This window comes from Laetiporus sulphureus (genome assembly GCF_001632365.1).
Source record: "Laetiporus sulphureus 93-53 unplaced genomic scaffold LAESUscaffold_12, whole genome shotgun sequence".
In the NCBI taxonomy this organism is placed as follows: domain Eukaryota; kingdom Fungi; phylum Basidiomycota; class Agaricomycetes; order Polyporales; family Laetiporaceae; genus Laetiporus; species Laetiporus sulphureus.
In genome coordinates this window covers 620,973-635,683 of record NW_024468521.1, presented here as the reverse complement: position 1 = coordinate 635,683, position 14,711 = coordinate 620,973, and the positions used below count along the sequence as shown (strand labels likewise).

The 14,711-nt window shown below is 50.2% G+C and overlaps 4 protein-coding genes across 4 annotated transcripts; 3 read left to right on the top strand and 1 right to left on the bottom strand.

Annotated features, from left to right (window-relative positions):
- Positions 1-536: 536 nt before the first annotated feature.
- LAESUDRAFT_649515 (uncharacterized protein) lies at positions 537-1,071 on the top strand (the record flags this gene model as incomplete). The annotated part of the gene is made up of 3 exons (XM_040904182.1): positions 537-569; positions 617-829; positions 883-1,071. Coding segments are annotated over 3 exons (435 nt in total), but the record flags the coding sequence as incomplete, so codon positions are not given.
- A 594-nt stretch (positions 1,072-1,665) lies between these two features.
- On the top strand, positions 1,666-2,492 carry LAESUDRAFT_713157 (uncharacterized protein; the record flags this gene model as incomplete). The annotated part of the gene is made up of 6 exons (XM_040906943.1): positions 1,666-1,719; positions 1,788-1,886; positions 2,004-2,132; positions 2,164-2,192; positions 2,268-2,387; positions 2,453-2,492. 6 exons carry the CDS (start codon positions 1,666-1,668, stop codon positions 2,490-2,492), a joined length of 471 nt encoding a protein of 156 aa, XP_040766011.1.
- A 429-nt stretch (positions 2,493-2,921) lies between these two features.
- LAESUDRAFT_618033 (uncharacterized protein) lies at positions 2,922-3,110 on the top strand (the record flags this gene model as incomplete). Its single annotated transcript, XM_040903236.1, has 1 exon — positions 2,922-3,110. A coding segment is annotated over one exon (189 nt), but the record flags the coding sequence as incomplete, so codon positions are not given.
- A 10,625-nt stretch (positions 3,111-13,735) lies between these two features.
- Positions 13,736-14,669, bottom strand: LAESUDRAFT_713156 (uncharacterized protein; the record flags this gene model as incomplete). The annotated part of the gene is made up of 2 exons (XM_040906942.1): positions 13,736-13,871; positions 14,413-14,669. 2 exons carry the CDS (start codon positions 14,667-14,669, stop codon positions 13,736-13,738), a joined length of 393 nt encoding a protein of 130 aa, XP_040766009.1.
- Between the last annotated feature and the right edge of the window lie 42 nt (positions 14,670-14,711).

Here is a 14,711-nt window from a genome sequence, read left to right as displayed (position 1 = left end):
TGCCAAAACCCAGCGCTCGACTCACAGATGAGAACAATGCTGAAAGACACACCATTATAGGTACCATTCGCCCTCGCTCTCCAAGACCAACAGCGGCGGTGATTGAAGTTGAGGGGGATGATGATGAAGATCAGGAGATTCGGCCACTTAAATGGAAGAAAGGATCAGGTAAGTACATATTGCATGATTCAGCAGCTGACACTTATCATTGTACTGCAGACGACATATTCAATAACGCTAGCGAGAAGGATCAGGATGTCTACAATTCTGAAGGCCACCTGAAAGATCTTGCCCACATTGTGGAGCCGAGTGAGAAGAAGACAAGACTCAAAGAGACCGCTGATATACAGGCATTTTTTGATGACCCTCGAGAACGTCGTCATCCTTCCAAACCAGACAAGAAGCAGCGCATTCGTGATTGTCGGCTTTGCAAGTAAGGTTTAACGCGTTATTATAACTGCTTTTGTTGATATGATTTGACTCGTTATTGCAGGAAAACGCGCATTGGCGAGCACACCATCATTGCAAATGTGACAACACTGCGACGGCACTTGCAGTGTCACCATAAGGTATGCTCATTCCACTGATTTTGTGCCTTTATTAATGGCACATATAGCACAGATACTACAAGTGGTGCCAGAAAGAAGCTTTCAAATCGAAGCTTCCGGACGACGTAACAGCCCGAAAGGCAAACATTGTTGAAGGCTATAAGACACAGGGCACATTAGATGGATGCGTTCAGATGGGAGATGTTGTCGAACGTGTCCTTCCATATTCCGATGATGCGTTCCGGGCTGTCACAATACAATGGCTTGTGGAGACAGATCAGGTGAGCTGTTCAAAAGAACAGGTTTGATTCGACTTACTGATGAAGTTTACTAGCCCATCAGTGCCCTCGAACACCCAGCATTCAAGAAGATGATCCAACTTGCCTCACGTGCCAAGGGCGTCATCAAGATCTCTAGACGATCCACCACACGGCGTGAAATCATCAATTTATTTCATCAACACTTACGCGACTTGAAGCGGCGTCTGACGGTATGTATATCCTTACTGTGTAGACCCTTTTGACCTACATTGATGCCTCAGAGACTGACTGTATCTGGCAAGATATCACTTACCTGCGATGCTTGGCAAGCAAGCAACATCGATGGCTATTTCGCTGTAACTGCCCACTGGATCGAGGAGAAGGTGTCAAGTGCATGGACGTTAGAGGGCACACTCATCGGTTTCGTGCAGATGAATCGCTCACATCACGGTAAACGTCTCGGTCAAGCATTATATAAGGTCGCCAAACGCGTTGGGATAGCAGAAAGAGTGAGTGCTAATCTAATACTATGTGAAATCATGTGTGCCTTGATGACGAGCCTTCATTGACTTGCAGATATTCATGGTGACATGCGACAATGCGAGCCCCAACTTAACGATGATGAGAGAATTCGCCAGGGTCGTCAATAAAGAAAATCACATAGATTTTGATGCAGACCAGCGGCGCGTCGGGTATGTATCTGTATTGTTGATGCAAAAGCTTCGAGCCACTACTGATTACATTTATCCTACAGATGCCTCGCCCATATCATAAACTTAGCTACTTAAGCAGTGATAGCTGCGCAAAGTAAATCTCCTCACTATGATCCTCACCAGCCCGACGCGCACTTACCAGATATGAACGCACTTGTGCGTGATGAAGTCGGACTTATTCGTGCTATATCGGTCAAGGTAGGCACGAATAAAGCAGCCAGGCTGAGCGTTCACCGTCCAGTGTAATACTGATCGTCATCACACAGGAACGCTCTTCAAGTCAGTGCAAGCAGCGCTTTCATGATATTCAAGTGACAGCCGGTGCTGTCTTCAATGACATCAAGGCTCTTACAGTCGATATGAAGGTCCGTTGGTCATCGACGTACATGATGTTAAATCGTGCCTACAGTCTTCGCACGGCAGGTTTTTAATATAGACTTCTGTGTGTGCCTTCATAGCTGACTGAAGACATGCCTTTACAGCACGTCGAGAAGTTCATTACAGAAATCTCTCACGCTGCCAAGGATCGCGCAACCTCAGCAAAATTGTACTCACTGTTGCCCAGCGCTGAAGAATGGAATCGCGTCAAGAAGTTTCAGCGCATTCTACAGGTATGTTCAGCACCCTCACTGTGATATTTAGACTTTGCATGACCGTCCATCCATGTCAGAGTGCGGACACTTGCCAACAGCGTTTCTCATCTGAGCATGAACCTGCACTACATCTCGCCTTACCTGCGCTTGAAGATTTGCACGCGTGCTGGACGGAGCAACTTCAAACGACCAGTATGAGTATTTCGAAGCCGGATTACAGTCAGGGCTTGACAAGATTAGCGAGTATTATGACAAGACAGGTGACAACGACGTGTATGTATTCTCAATCAGTACGTACATTTGTGACTTACATGAATCAAATGAGTACTGACATATAGCCCTAGTCTTAAACCCTCGTATATGATTCTCATTCTTTGAGAGGAGCTGGCCAAAGTCTCTGCGTGATGAAGCCATGTTGCTTATCAGGCGAATTGTAAGTCACTCCTTATTTCGTATGTTGCTAGCCACTAATGAAGTCATGCTAGTACAAGGAGAGGTATGCGGATGTCTGCGGCGCTGCCAATCCTGCCAACGAAGCAATGTCACTTAAGACGAAGTCTATTCGACGCATGGGCTCCATGCTTGCTGACCTGTCCTCTGATGAGGAAACTCATGCCACGCCGTCTAGAGGTGCAAGCCAGACTGTCATAGATCCAGGACAGGAGTGGGAGAAGGAGTTCAATAAGTATGTAATGCTCGATGATGATATTCCAGAGACGGTCTCTATGGTGCATTGGTGGGGGGGTACGTACTACATATTTTTGTACGGAAGGCCTTCTGCTGATCTCCACTTACGCAACGGTGCAGCTCAATGCACACCGCTTCCCTATATGGGCTTCGCTTGCACGCGATTATCTTGCAATTATGGCAACCTCGGTCTCAAGTGAATGGGCCTTCTCTAGCGCAGGCATCACGATTACTAAACGACGAAACCGGTTGAAGGGCGACATTGTTGAGGCCCTCCAGGCACTCAAATGTGCGTACCGTAAGAACCTGTTTTTTCATGATGTTGGGCCTTCGTCTTTCACGGAGGAGGAGTTAGAAGCTGCTGAAGAGAACTATGACCCTCACGCGATGATATTGATGAAAATCTGGTGCTAGACCTGGATTCTGATGTAGAAGACGATGATGTTGATGTGTAGATCACTCAATTAGATTCATATTCTTTCTATGAAGTGCAAAAATGCATTTCTGCGAGTGTCTATATAACAAGCCCGAGGCTGAGCCCAAGCCCGGCCTGAGCCTGACCCGGCCCTCCAGTGAAGGCCCGGCTTGTGAAATATGCAAGCCCAAGCCCCCTCAAGCCCAGCCCGGCCCTGGGCTTTCAAGCCCAGCCCGGCCCTGAACAACACTACTGCTTCTGGGTCTCTACTGCTGCTGAACTTGAAGTGTCTTGCTGCTCATCATGGCTGAACGGCTACCATTACTCCCCAAGAGTCAGCAGCTAGGACGAGACAACTGGCTCGATTGGAAGGAAAAGATCAACTCCTGTTGGAATATCAAGCCTAGCCAAGATAAGTATTGACTTATATTCCTACTTATCATCAGTATTTCCTTTTACGTACTTATCGGGCATTAGCGCCCGTAAGACTTTTCACCCGCTTCACTCGTTCTGCGGGCTTCAGTCCTTCTATCATCAAGCATCTGAAGCCCTGTGAGTACTCATACTGTCCCACATGAAAGTAGCTTATGTACTGATGTACCGTAGTTGACTCTAGGTACATACTAATTCAGTCCTTCTATCATCAAGGATCTGAAGCCCTTTGACTCTAGCGTCTGCCCTCCCTTCCACTCATTTTCCATCCGTCTACAGGTTATGAGCCCCATCCGCCACTATGAGATGTCGCTCAGCAATCACGAATCATCAGTCAGGATCCCCCGCCTCGCAGAAGATGAATCGAACTGGGTGCTCTATAAGGAGCAACTCAGGTCCGCTGTAACGGCGAAAAAGCTGGTGCGATATCTCGATGACCGCGACAAGCAGCCTACTGCACCCACAGCTCCAGGGGTGGATTCCGACACAGACGAGGCATACGCAGATGCGTACAACACTTGGGCCGCTGGACATGAGGCGATCAAAACGCTTCTATACCAGACGCTACCGGAAATGCTGAAACTCCGGATTATCCTCGAGAGGAAGGCGTCCAGAGCTTGGAAGGTGGTCATAGCTGAGTACGACAACCATGGTGACTTCGTACAGGCTGAACTACTCTGATGGATGCATGCTCTCCGCTGCACTGAGGAGAAGGACCCCCGACCAATTCTAGATAGGCTCCAGAAGCTCAAGGTCGAGTTCATGACAGCTGGCGGCATTCTTGACGACAAGCAATATCGCGTGCTCATGATCAGCTGCCTTCTGAAGTCTTATCACCCTGTTGTATGCACCATCCTCTCCGCTGCTCACCTGGCTTCCATGCAGGCTACTGGCACCACCACAACTCCCACTCTCACCATCACATCCGATGAACTCTTACACCAGATCTACTAGTCGCACGCGATGAGTTTGCTCTGGATGAGTCACAGAGCACTGCTGATGACTCTGTGCTCATGACGAGGTCAGGCGACAAGGACGTGAGGAAGAAATGCAACAATTGCAGCAAGCCCGGCCACCTGAAAGAGGACTGCTGGACAAAAGGTGGCGGAAAAGAGGGCCAAGGGCCACAGAGCAAGAACTGGGAGAGAAAGCACAACAAGGGCTTAGGGGGAGCCAGTGCGAATGCGGTGACAACAGGCAATGACGAGGCATTCACATTCGCCATTGCAACTGATTTCTCGAAGGTCGAGGGAGCAAAGCTCCTGAAGCTCACCCGAATCCTTGATTCAGGTGCAGGCCGACACTTCGATCCAGTACGCTCAAATTTCATCACCTTTCAGGACACCGAGCACAAGCTGATCACTTCAGCCGATGGACGCATCTTCTATGCCACAGGCGAAGGTGACATTTGCGTCAATACTGTACACAAGGGAAGAAGCGTGAAGTTTACGCTACATGACGTCCTCTACGTGCCGTCCATGCCCTTCACTCTCATCTCTATCAGCTGCACTATGAAGGCTGGCTACACCATCCATTTTGAGCACGACGGGTGCCATGTCGTCTCCCCTCGAGGTACCACTGTGTTTGTAGCCGCCGAGCACAACAGTCTGTACCCCCTACCTGGATCGCCGATCCCATCAGCACCCGCGAAGGACACAGTGTTGACGATGATGCTGTCACTCACTGAGTTCCACTGTCACATGGCACATGCCCATGCCCCTGCCCTCAAGAAAATGGTTGAGGTCAATATCGTCACCGGAGTGCGACTCGAGGACTCGACCACCGATTTCTGCAAATCATGCACAAAGGCGAAGCAGACTCGTGAGTCATTCCCGAAGATGCACTCGAGCCTGCAAGTAACTGCATACGGTCAGCGTGTGCACACGGACATATGGAGGAAGGCGCTGGTGAAGTCCCTAGCAGGCAAGGAGTACTACGTCTCCTTTATAGACGATTACTCAGACGAGGTGATCATCTGCCCTATTGCCTGCAAAAGCGATGTCCTCACTTGTTACAAGGCCTACAGCTCGTGGACAAAAACTCACCGAGGTGTCAAGGCCATCAAGGAGCTGCAGAGTGCTAATGGAGGGGAGTACATGAGTACAGAGTTCCAGACTTACCTGAAGAGTGAAGGTACGCACCATTGCCGGACCGTGCATGACTCCCCACAGGAGAATGGCAAAGCCGAACACATTAACCGTATGCTTGCCGAGCACTCCCATGCGCTACTCTTCGATGTGGACCTCCCCAAATTCCTATGAGCTGAGTCCGCCATGCACACCGTGTGGCTTCGCAACTGCACGACGACGCACAGCACCCCCGGGTCAACCCTGCATGAACGCGCTACCAGCGAGAAACCCCATCTCGACCCCCTACCACATTTTGGATGCACTGTATGGGTGCGCATTGACGCAGCCTCAAAGCTCGATCCGAAGTCGCATCCAGGCCACTGGGTTGGGTTCGATGCGCACAGCAAGGGCCACCACGTGTACTGTGCTGACAAGCGCAAGGTATCCGTCAAACACGATGTGCCTTTCGTCGAGGAAAACGCACCCATCTCCGTCAACATTCAGCCCGAGGGGGAGCCGAACAAGGCTAAAAGCAGCCAGAATGTGCCTACAGACACTTCACTCCAACCTCCATCGACCTCCACATCAGCCGTGACCATTGCGCCATCCAATGCCATTCAACTGCCTGCAACCATCCCAAATGAGTTGACGAACGTGAACGCAGAGCCACCACAGCCAGAGAGCATGGCGACCAAGCCAGAGAGCATGCCTGAGGCAGGAGCTGGACATCCTAAATGTGTGCATCAACCATCTCAATGGATACGTGACTTACAGTCAGGTACTGGCACCACCGGTGGACGTGGCACACAGTGCGTTCCGAGGAGCATTCTCAAGCACATGAAGCTTGTGCAGGATCAGCCAGAGGATGAGTACGATGATGAGGGGGAGACCCTCTATGCTCTGGCAGCCATGGCTGGTGACACTCCATTGTACCAAGAGGCGATGGCCGGGCTGGAATGCGAGCAATGGCAAGAGGCGATGCAGGAGGAGCTGGTGAAGATAGAGGTGATGGGAACCTACGAGCTAGTCGAGAAGCCGGAGAACGTGCATGTCGTCAGATCGGTATGGTTGCTTCGCAGGAAATGCGACGAGAATAACGATATCGCGAAGTACAAGGCATGCCTATGCACGCAAGGATTCTCGCAGATCTCAGGCATTGACTTCGACCAGACGGCATCGCCGACAGCAAGTCTTGCATCACTACGGCTCGTACTCGCGCTCGTCGCTGCTAACGACTGGGAAGCCCACCAGATCGACTTCAAAAATGCATATCTGAACAGCGAGCTCGACGAGACCATCTATATGAAGCAGCCGTGCAGTTTCGAGGTTCCCAGATGTGAAGACTATGTCTGGAGGCTCCTCAAGGCACTGTACGGCCTCAAACAGGCTGGTCAACAGTGGTATATTCAGCTCTGTGAGCTGTTTGCTGGCTTGGGTCTAGAGCGCAGCAAACACGACTACGGTGTGTTTTTCGCCTTTGTTTCTAAGGTCATCATCATCATTGTTGTCTACGTCGGTGACTGCACGCTCATCACCAACACGATGCCACCATGACTGATCTGAAGCGGGAGCTCGCTGCATGATTTGAGATCGTCGACCTGGGCGAGGCGCACTGGCTTTCAGGCTTTGAGATTCACCACGACTGCACTGCTCGCACCATCTCGCTCTTGCAAGCTGCGTATATCGACACTATACTCGATCGCTTCAGCATGACCAATGCCTATGCACTCATGGTCCCGATGGACTCCCACGTAAACCTCTTCAGCATCGAGCTCATGGATGAAGATCGTGTGCACATGGCTCGCAAGCCATATGCGAGGCTTGTCGGGAGCCTTATGTATGCCACCATCGGCACACGTCCTGACATCGCATTCGCCACTTCGACTCTGGCGCGCTTCATGGCTGACCCAGCACCCGTGCATTGGAAAGCCGCAAAACGCATGCTGCACTATCTTAAAGGCACACGCGACCTGGCCTTGACGTTCAGTGCGACAACCGATGGTCTTATAGGCTATACCGATGTCGACAGGGCCTCGCAAGCCCATCGTCACTCAATCTCAGCCTACAGCTTCCTCTATACTGGGGGAGCCGTTAGCTGGTCTTCGCGCAAGCAGCCTCTCATTGCGCTGTCTTCCACGGAGGCGGAGTACATTGCCGCATCTGATGCATCACATGAGCTGTTGTGGCTATGCACGCTTCTCGCAGAACTCACCTTGCCTCTGGCAGAACCGACACCGTTACACACTGACAATCAGAGCACAATCGCGATCACGCAGAGCGGACTCCTTCATGCGCGAATGAAGCACATCGACATTCGCTATCATTTTATTCGTGAGGTTATCGATATGGAATGCACCGTCATCTTGTATTGCCTGACCAACGACATGGTCGCTGACCTTCTTACCAAGGTGTTGACTCGCCAGAAGGTGAAGAAGTTCACCGGAATGCTTGGACTTCACCTGGCATGAGGGGGAGTGTTGGAATATCAAGCCTAGCCAAGATAAGTATTGACTTATATTCCTACTTATCATCAGTATTTCCTTTTATGTACTTATCAGGCATTAGCGCCCATAAGACTTTTCACCCGCTTTGCTCGTTCTGCGGGCTTCAGTCCTTCTATCATCAAGGATCTGAAGCCCTGTGAGTACTCATACTGTTCCGCATAAAAGTAGCTTATGTACTGATGTACCGTAGTTGACTCTAGGTACATACTAATTCAGTCCTTCTATCATCAAAGATCTGAAGCCCTTTGACTCTAGCGTCTGCCCTCCCTTCCACTCATTTTCCATCCATCTATAACTCCATCATACGATTTCACAGACTATATGCACATATAGATGAGACCGGCTTACGACCGGTCAACGCTTCTCCAGGGGCATCTTCTGCGACCATTGATGCAGTTACAGCATCTCAGAAAGCCTGGGACAAGGATGACAAGCTAGCGAAGATTATCATTTCATTGAACATCATCGATTTCATCGGGACTGGCATCGTTCAGGATGGGAAGACTGCTCGCGAGGTGTGGGAGGCATTGGTGTCGAAGAGAGAGCGTAAGAACGAGCTGACGATGACGAACACCGAGGATTATCTTAAAGCGTGCATTTGGGCAGAAGGGACAGACCTCCAGGACCACTTTACCAAACTGCGACACTGTCTGTGCACCACTCGTGATCTCGGGTCCTTGATTACTGACGCGCGATTTGCCATCATCATATGTCACTCAATGAAGGCACTTTCCTCCATCAAGTTACTCACCACTTCGCTCCTTCTCCAGACTGACTCCGAAATCATCATGGATTCTATTCTCGCTGTGTTCAAGAGTGAGCACATACAGTCAGGTGGCGCCCTCGATCCGATGGGCGGGAACGCGGTGTCGTCACTCAGTACGATGAGCGCATTTATGACACGTGCAAAGGCCATCATTATTTGTGAATGGTGCGGATGGCGTGGACACCAGAAGGCTGATTGTTACTGCGAGGGAGGGGGACAGCCAGGGCAGCAACCCGTGACTTGGAAGACACTTCTGCATCCTAACAAGGGGTCTCCAGCTGAGCGCGCTCTCACTAGCAAGGCGTCCTCCAGCATCATTGTGCTGCAGGCGCATCTCACAACTGTCACAGCGTCTGACTATGGCATTGAGGAAGACACTCAGGTGCCATCCAGCTATGATTATCATATCTTTCTTACCAGTGCTAACATAGCCAATCTGGTCCCCTCTACTACAGACAGTGGGTCATCTCAATTCTTCGCTTTCACTGACACGGGAGCCACACATCATTATTTTACTGACCATGCCTATTTTACCGAATACATGCCGCTTGCTCTGACCATGGGTAATGGTGTGAAGAAAGGATCTTCATTCCGTGTTGTGGGGATCAGAAATGTCACAGTGCAGGTCGTGATTGATGGAAGGAAGTCTGTCATGACATTTCAGAATGCGATCCATGCTCCAGAGTTGGTGGCGAACTTGATTTCCATGTCGTGACTTGATCATGCTGGCTGTACATACACAGGGGAGCACGGTAAGCTGACCATCTGTGGCCCATCATCACGTCCAATTCTTGTTGGTACGCTCACCTCTGGAGACCTGTATGAAGTTGCGCTCAAGAAGGTCGATCCGAAGATCCTACCACGTCTCCCTCGAGCCTTACTCACCTACGATCCTCGTGCTTTGGCTGTACCCAGACTGAATTCCGCTGCAGATGTGACCACTTGGCATCGTCGCCTGGGACACGTCAGTGAGCAGACTGCAGAGGAGATGAAGAGGAGCGCACTGGTCATCGGGATGGTTGTTAACAGGGGCAAACCGGTCAGTAGATGCAAGGATTGCATCAAAGGCAAGCAGGCACATGCTTCATTCCATTCTTCGGAGGTAGAGACACAGCTCTTAGAGCACGTATACATCGATCTCATGGGACCATTCCCGGTGTCCTCGCTCGGCGGCGCATGATACTTAATGACAATCGACGACGGTGCATCGTCGTTTACTACAGTCTATCCTCTGGTCAACAAGACCAAGGAGGACACACTTCGGTGTTTTCAGGTGTTCCATCATATGGCCGAGCATCAGACCGGCAAGAAGCTCCATAAAGTATGTTTCGACAATGGCACCGAATTTGCGAACGACGTGTGGACTGCATATCTACATCGTCTCCGAGCCGACTGTGCCATATACCCCTCAGGAGAATGGAGTCAGCGAGCAGGGGCATCGTACACTTGCTGATCATGCAAGAGCCATGCTTTACGATTCTGGCCTCCCGAATTACCTCTGGGCTGAAGCCTTCCACACAAGCGCATATCTGAAGTCGCTAGTTCCATTTGCACGTCAAGAGGGCCATACTTCTTATGAAGGCTGGTATGGTCGCCTACCCAACATTGCTCATTTACGCATCTTTAGTTCGAAAGCATGGGTGAAGGTTACCGGTGACCTACGCACGAAATTGGACCCCAAATCTCATCAATGCCATCTTGTCAGTTACACTGATGATGCCAACTACCGTCTCTGGGATCTGACAGCGGGTACTCGGGGGCGATTGTGCGGTCTCGTGATGTTATTTTTGAAGAAAGTGCATCTCACCGAACTGTGGACGATGTGACCCTTGAGTGACCTCTACCACCGGTGGCAGCCCCTGTGTCCTCACCAGCCACACTGCAGCCATTCGCACCTCTGCCACCAGCATTGCCTCTGACACCCCCTGAGATGCAGCAACCTGTTCCGCTGCAGCAATCGGGTAGGATGCCAGTGGAAAGCCGTGCATTGCGAGAGTCAAAGGAGGCTGTTCAGCACGAGGATGAAGCTCGGGCACAGGGAGAGTCCTGGGCTAACGATGCACCTCATGCAACTGAAGCGTACATTGCCTTTATTGCATCTTCTGACGTGCCGGTCAATCCTGACGAGTTTATCCATGAGGGGAGGCTGTGCCCTAGTACTGTCAAGCAGGCCATGACTGCTGCCAATATCTGGCAGCCTGCGATGGAGAAGGAGATGTCAGGCTTGCGAAAGATCAGAGCATGGAGATTAGTCTCACAAAAGGCTGACATGAACATCATCGGATGCAAGTGGGCATTCGCGCAGAAGTTCAACGAGGGTGGCAAGTGGAAACCAAAGGCTCACCTCGTCGCGAAGGGATTCCATCAGATTGCGGGGGTAGATTATTTCGAGACGCATGCTTCCATCGTGCGCTTCGAATCTCTCTGAGTCGTTTGCACACTGGCTACCTACCGGGGAATGGAGATGGGTCAGGATGACGTGGAGAAGGCATACCTAAATGCCTCCTTATCTGAAGATGTCTTCATGGAGCAACCTCCAGGCTATGAAGATACAGAGTATCCCGACTGGGTGTGTGCTTTGGACTGGGCACTCTATGGAGTCATGCAGTCTAGAATGAGTGGTGGAAAGATCTGGACTCCACCTACTCTGACCTCAGGTTCTCACGTTCTCGGGCAGATGAATGTGTGCATGCTTAGATTGACGATGATGGGCTCTCCATTACGGCCACTTACACTGATGATGTGACGTCAGCCTCCAATAACGCTTCAGGTCTTGCAGTTACACGTGGGGATTTGGCGGCACAGTACAAGCTCAGCGGAGGCAGAGAGTTGAAGTACATGCTTGGGGTGGCGATTGAACGTGATTGGGCTAATGGTACCTTGCGACTTACCCAGAGAGCATACGCACAATGTGTGCTAGCACGTTTCAATATGCAGGACTCAAACCCCATGGCCACACCATTGAAACTGGGTATGAAGCTCACTAAAGCATCCACACAGGTGATGCCGGATGAGGCACTCGAGATGGCAACTGTGCCTTACCACAAGGCTCTTGGTGCCATTATGTATCTGTTAGTCGCCACTCGACCGGACCTGGCCTATCCCGTGCAATTACTGAGTCGCTACATGGCCAACCCTGGGATCGTCCACTGGCGTGTGCTGAAGCGGGTTCTTCAGTACATTAAAGGGACCATCAATTATGGCATTACCTACTACAGTTCAGACCATGCGCATGCCACCCTCCAGCCTCTGATTTACTCCGACTCATCTTATTCTGACTGTGCAGACATGGGACATTCGATGCAGGGGCACATCATGGTGATGGCCGGCAGTCCTGTTACCTGGAGCTCATGTCGCCAGGATGTGGTCACCCTATCCACTACTGAGGTGGAGTATATCACGGCGATGCATGCAGGGCAGATGGCGATGTGGATCGAGAAATTTATGGGTGATATCTATGTCCCTATTTCTCTCCCTGTCAGCCTCAGGATGGATCGCGGGTGGCAAGAGCCTGGCAAAATGCTCCGTCAACTTCACTTGAGTCCGACACCTCAACGTTCGATACCACTGGCTTCGTGAAGCGGTTCGACAGAAGCAGATCGAGATCAACCATATATCCGGAGTCGAGAACCCTGCCGATATTTTTACCAAGGCCCTTCCTCAGCCAACTCTTCTCAAGCACCTCGAATTTCTTGGTCTCATGGCTTAGATTCTTCCTCTCTTTTATTTTCCCCCTCTATTCTTATTTCTTATTTCTTTTTCATTCTTTCAGCATCGCGGCCTAGGAGGAGTGTTGGAGTGCGGCCGCTCTAGGGAGATGGGGAGAATGGGGAGCCCGGTTTGACAGCACGGACACATGATCAGCACGTAGGTACAGAGTGATGCGTCATGGTAGTAGTACCTCAGTCGAGTACGTCCACGTACAGCACAACTGAGGTAAGTCATGGACACTGCTTCTCTTCGCATAAACAAGGACTTACAGTACTGTACTAGGCTATGCTCATTACATTCACAGGTACAGTACAATCAATACAGAGTCAAGTACGTCCACGTATGGCGCGACTGAGGCTACGCTCGTTACATTCACAGGAAGGTTGCAGGGTGAACATGACTAAGGCAGACAATCGGAGTAGTTTGACCTGCAAGTGCCAAAGATGCCACAGATGCATGATTGTATGTTTGGATTTTCCCAGTCAGAGTTAGTGAAAGCAATCATGCAAGATTACTCAATTCCTGTATTTCGCTTATGGATAGTTGCCTCCCTCGGGCCTCACCTTGTTCTAAAAGAAGACAGTCTGAGTACAAGTGCTTGTCATGAGTGAACAGTCCTGTGCTCCATCATCTGTTGCACATGTGTCACAGAAGGGCCATGGTGTGAGGCGTGGCATGTGTTTGTGAGGGAGTTCGACGGCATGGAGCACTGCTCTCGACTCAGTAATGCGACCGGCCATCGACAGCTGTTCAGAGAGCTCCAGAGCTCCACGACGCACATAGCGGTCCTCGGTGGAGATAAGGCAACGTACACATGGCCTCCACAAACTGTGCCTGCCAAGACATCGACATTGAGGATGTGGCACTCCAGAGCTCTCTATCACGACCACGTGACCTCGACGCATGTGTGGCGCTATCCACGTCTTTCACTGAATTAATCAGCTATTGTTCCACAGCCTGAGCATCGCTGTGTCATGTTTCAATATTTGTCGGCCACAAAAATGGGTTAATTTAAGTATGCAAGCCTGCAGAGCGGCCTATACTCCTGACACATATCTTGCATAAACTGTGTGGACACATCTGTCTCTTGCGAAATACACCTCTGCACCATAGTTTTGCACGAGCGATTGATTCGCCAGGGAATTCCAAAGCAGGAGCATGCTCTCTATTGAACTATGAAATCGTACGTATCAACAGTATGTGTGAGCATCACTTCAGGTCATTTCACAGAAAACTATATCCCCGGGCTGAAGACCACAAGTCAGAGTGATGTAACATCAGCAAAAATGTCGAACACCGATCTGGGCCGATAACACAGACTTAGATAGGCAATTCCCCCTGCAATATGGCAATGCCAGACAATGTCAGATAATGTCAGGCAATGTCTCATAGTGTCCGGCTAATTATTCCAGACAGGTATGCATTGCCTGACTCTGTCTGGCATTATCTGACTAGTATTCAACAGGTATCCACAGATAATGGCACGGTATATATCGGGTTTTTCACTCGTTCTCTATCATGTCCAGAGTCTTTTCAGATAGTCTCAGCAGTGTAGATGTCCTTGTACTGATGCGAATAAAACTACGAGCATAAGATAATATTATTAAGATTTACTGGCCTAGTGTGACTCTCGTGCAAACACACAAGGACATAGTACATGTACTACCATCAGGTCCTAAAAAGAGCAAACTGCCACTAAGAAATGATTACTTACTATAGTGCTGCAAAAGGGATATCATTATCGTCATCCTCATCATCCAACACAAGGTCCTCGCCATCTTCGGGTTCAATGTCTCCCACTATCGCTGCCTCGAGACCATCATCGTCGTCATCTTCATCAAGCACATAGCCATAGTCGAGCTCCTCATCTTCGAGTTCCTCCTTCATCCCATCTTCTTCCCTAACACTGCGGCCCTCCGAGTCATCTTGCATAGCCGATGTATCATTGGAACCCGCAGTTGATCTATCCATTTCATTGTCTTCAACTTCATCAGATGCTTCTGTGGGACATAC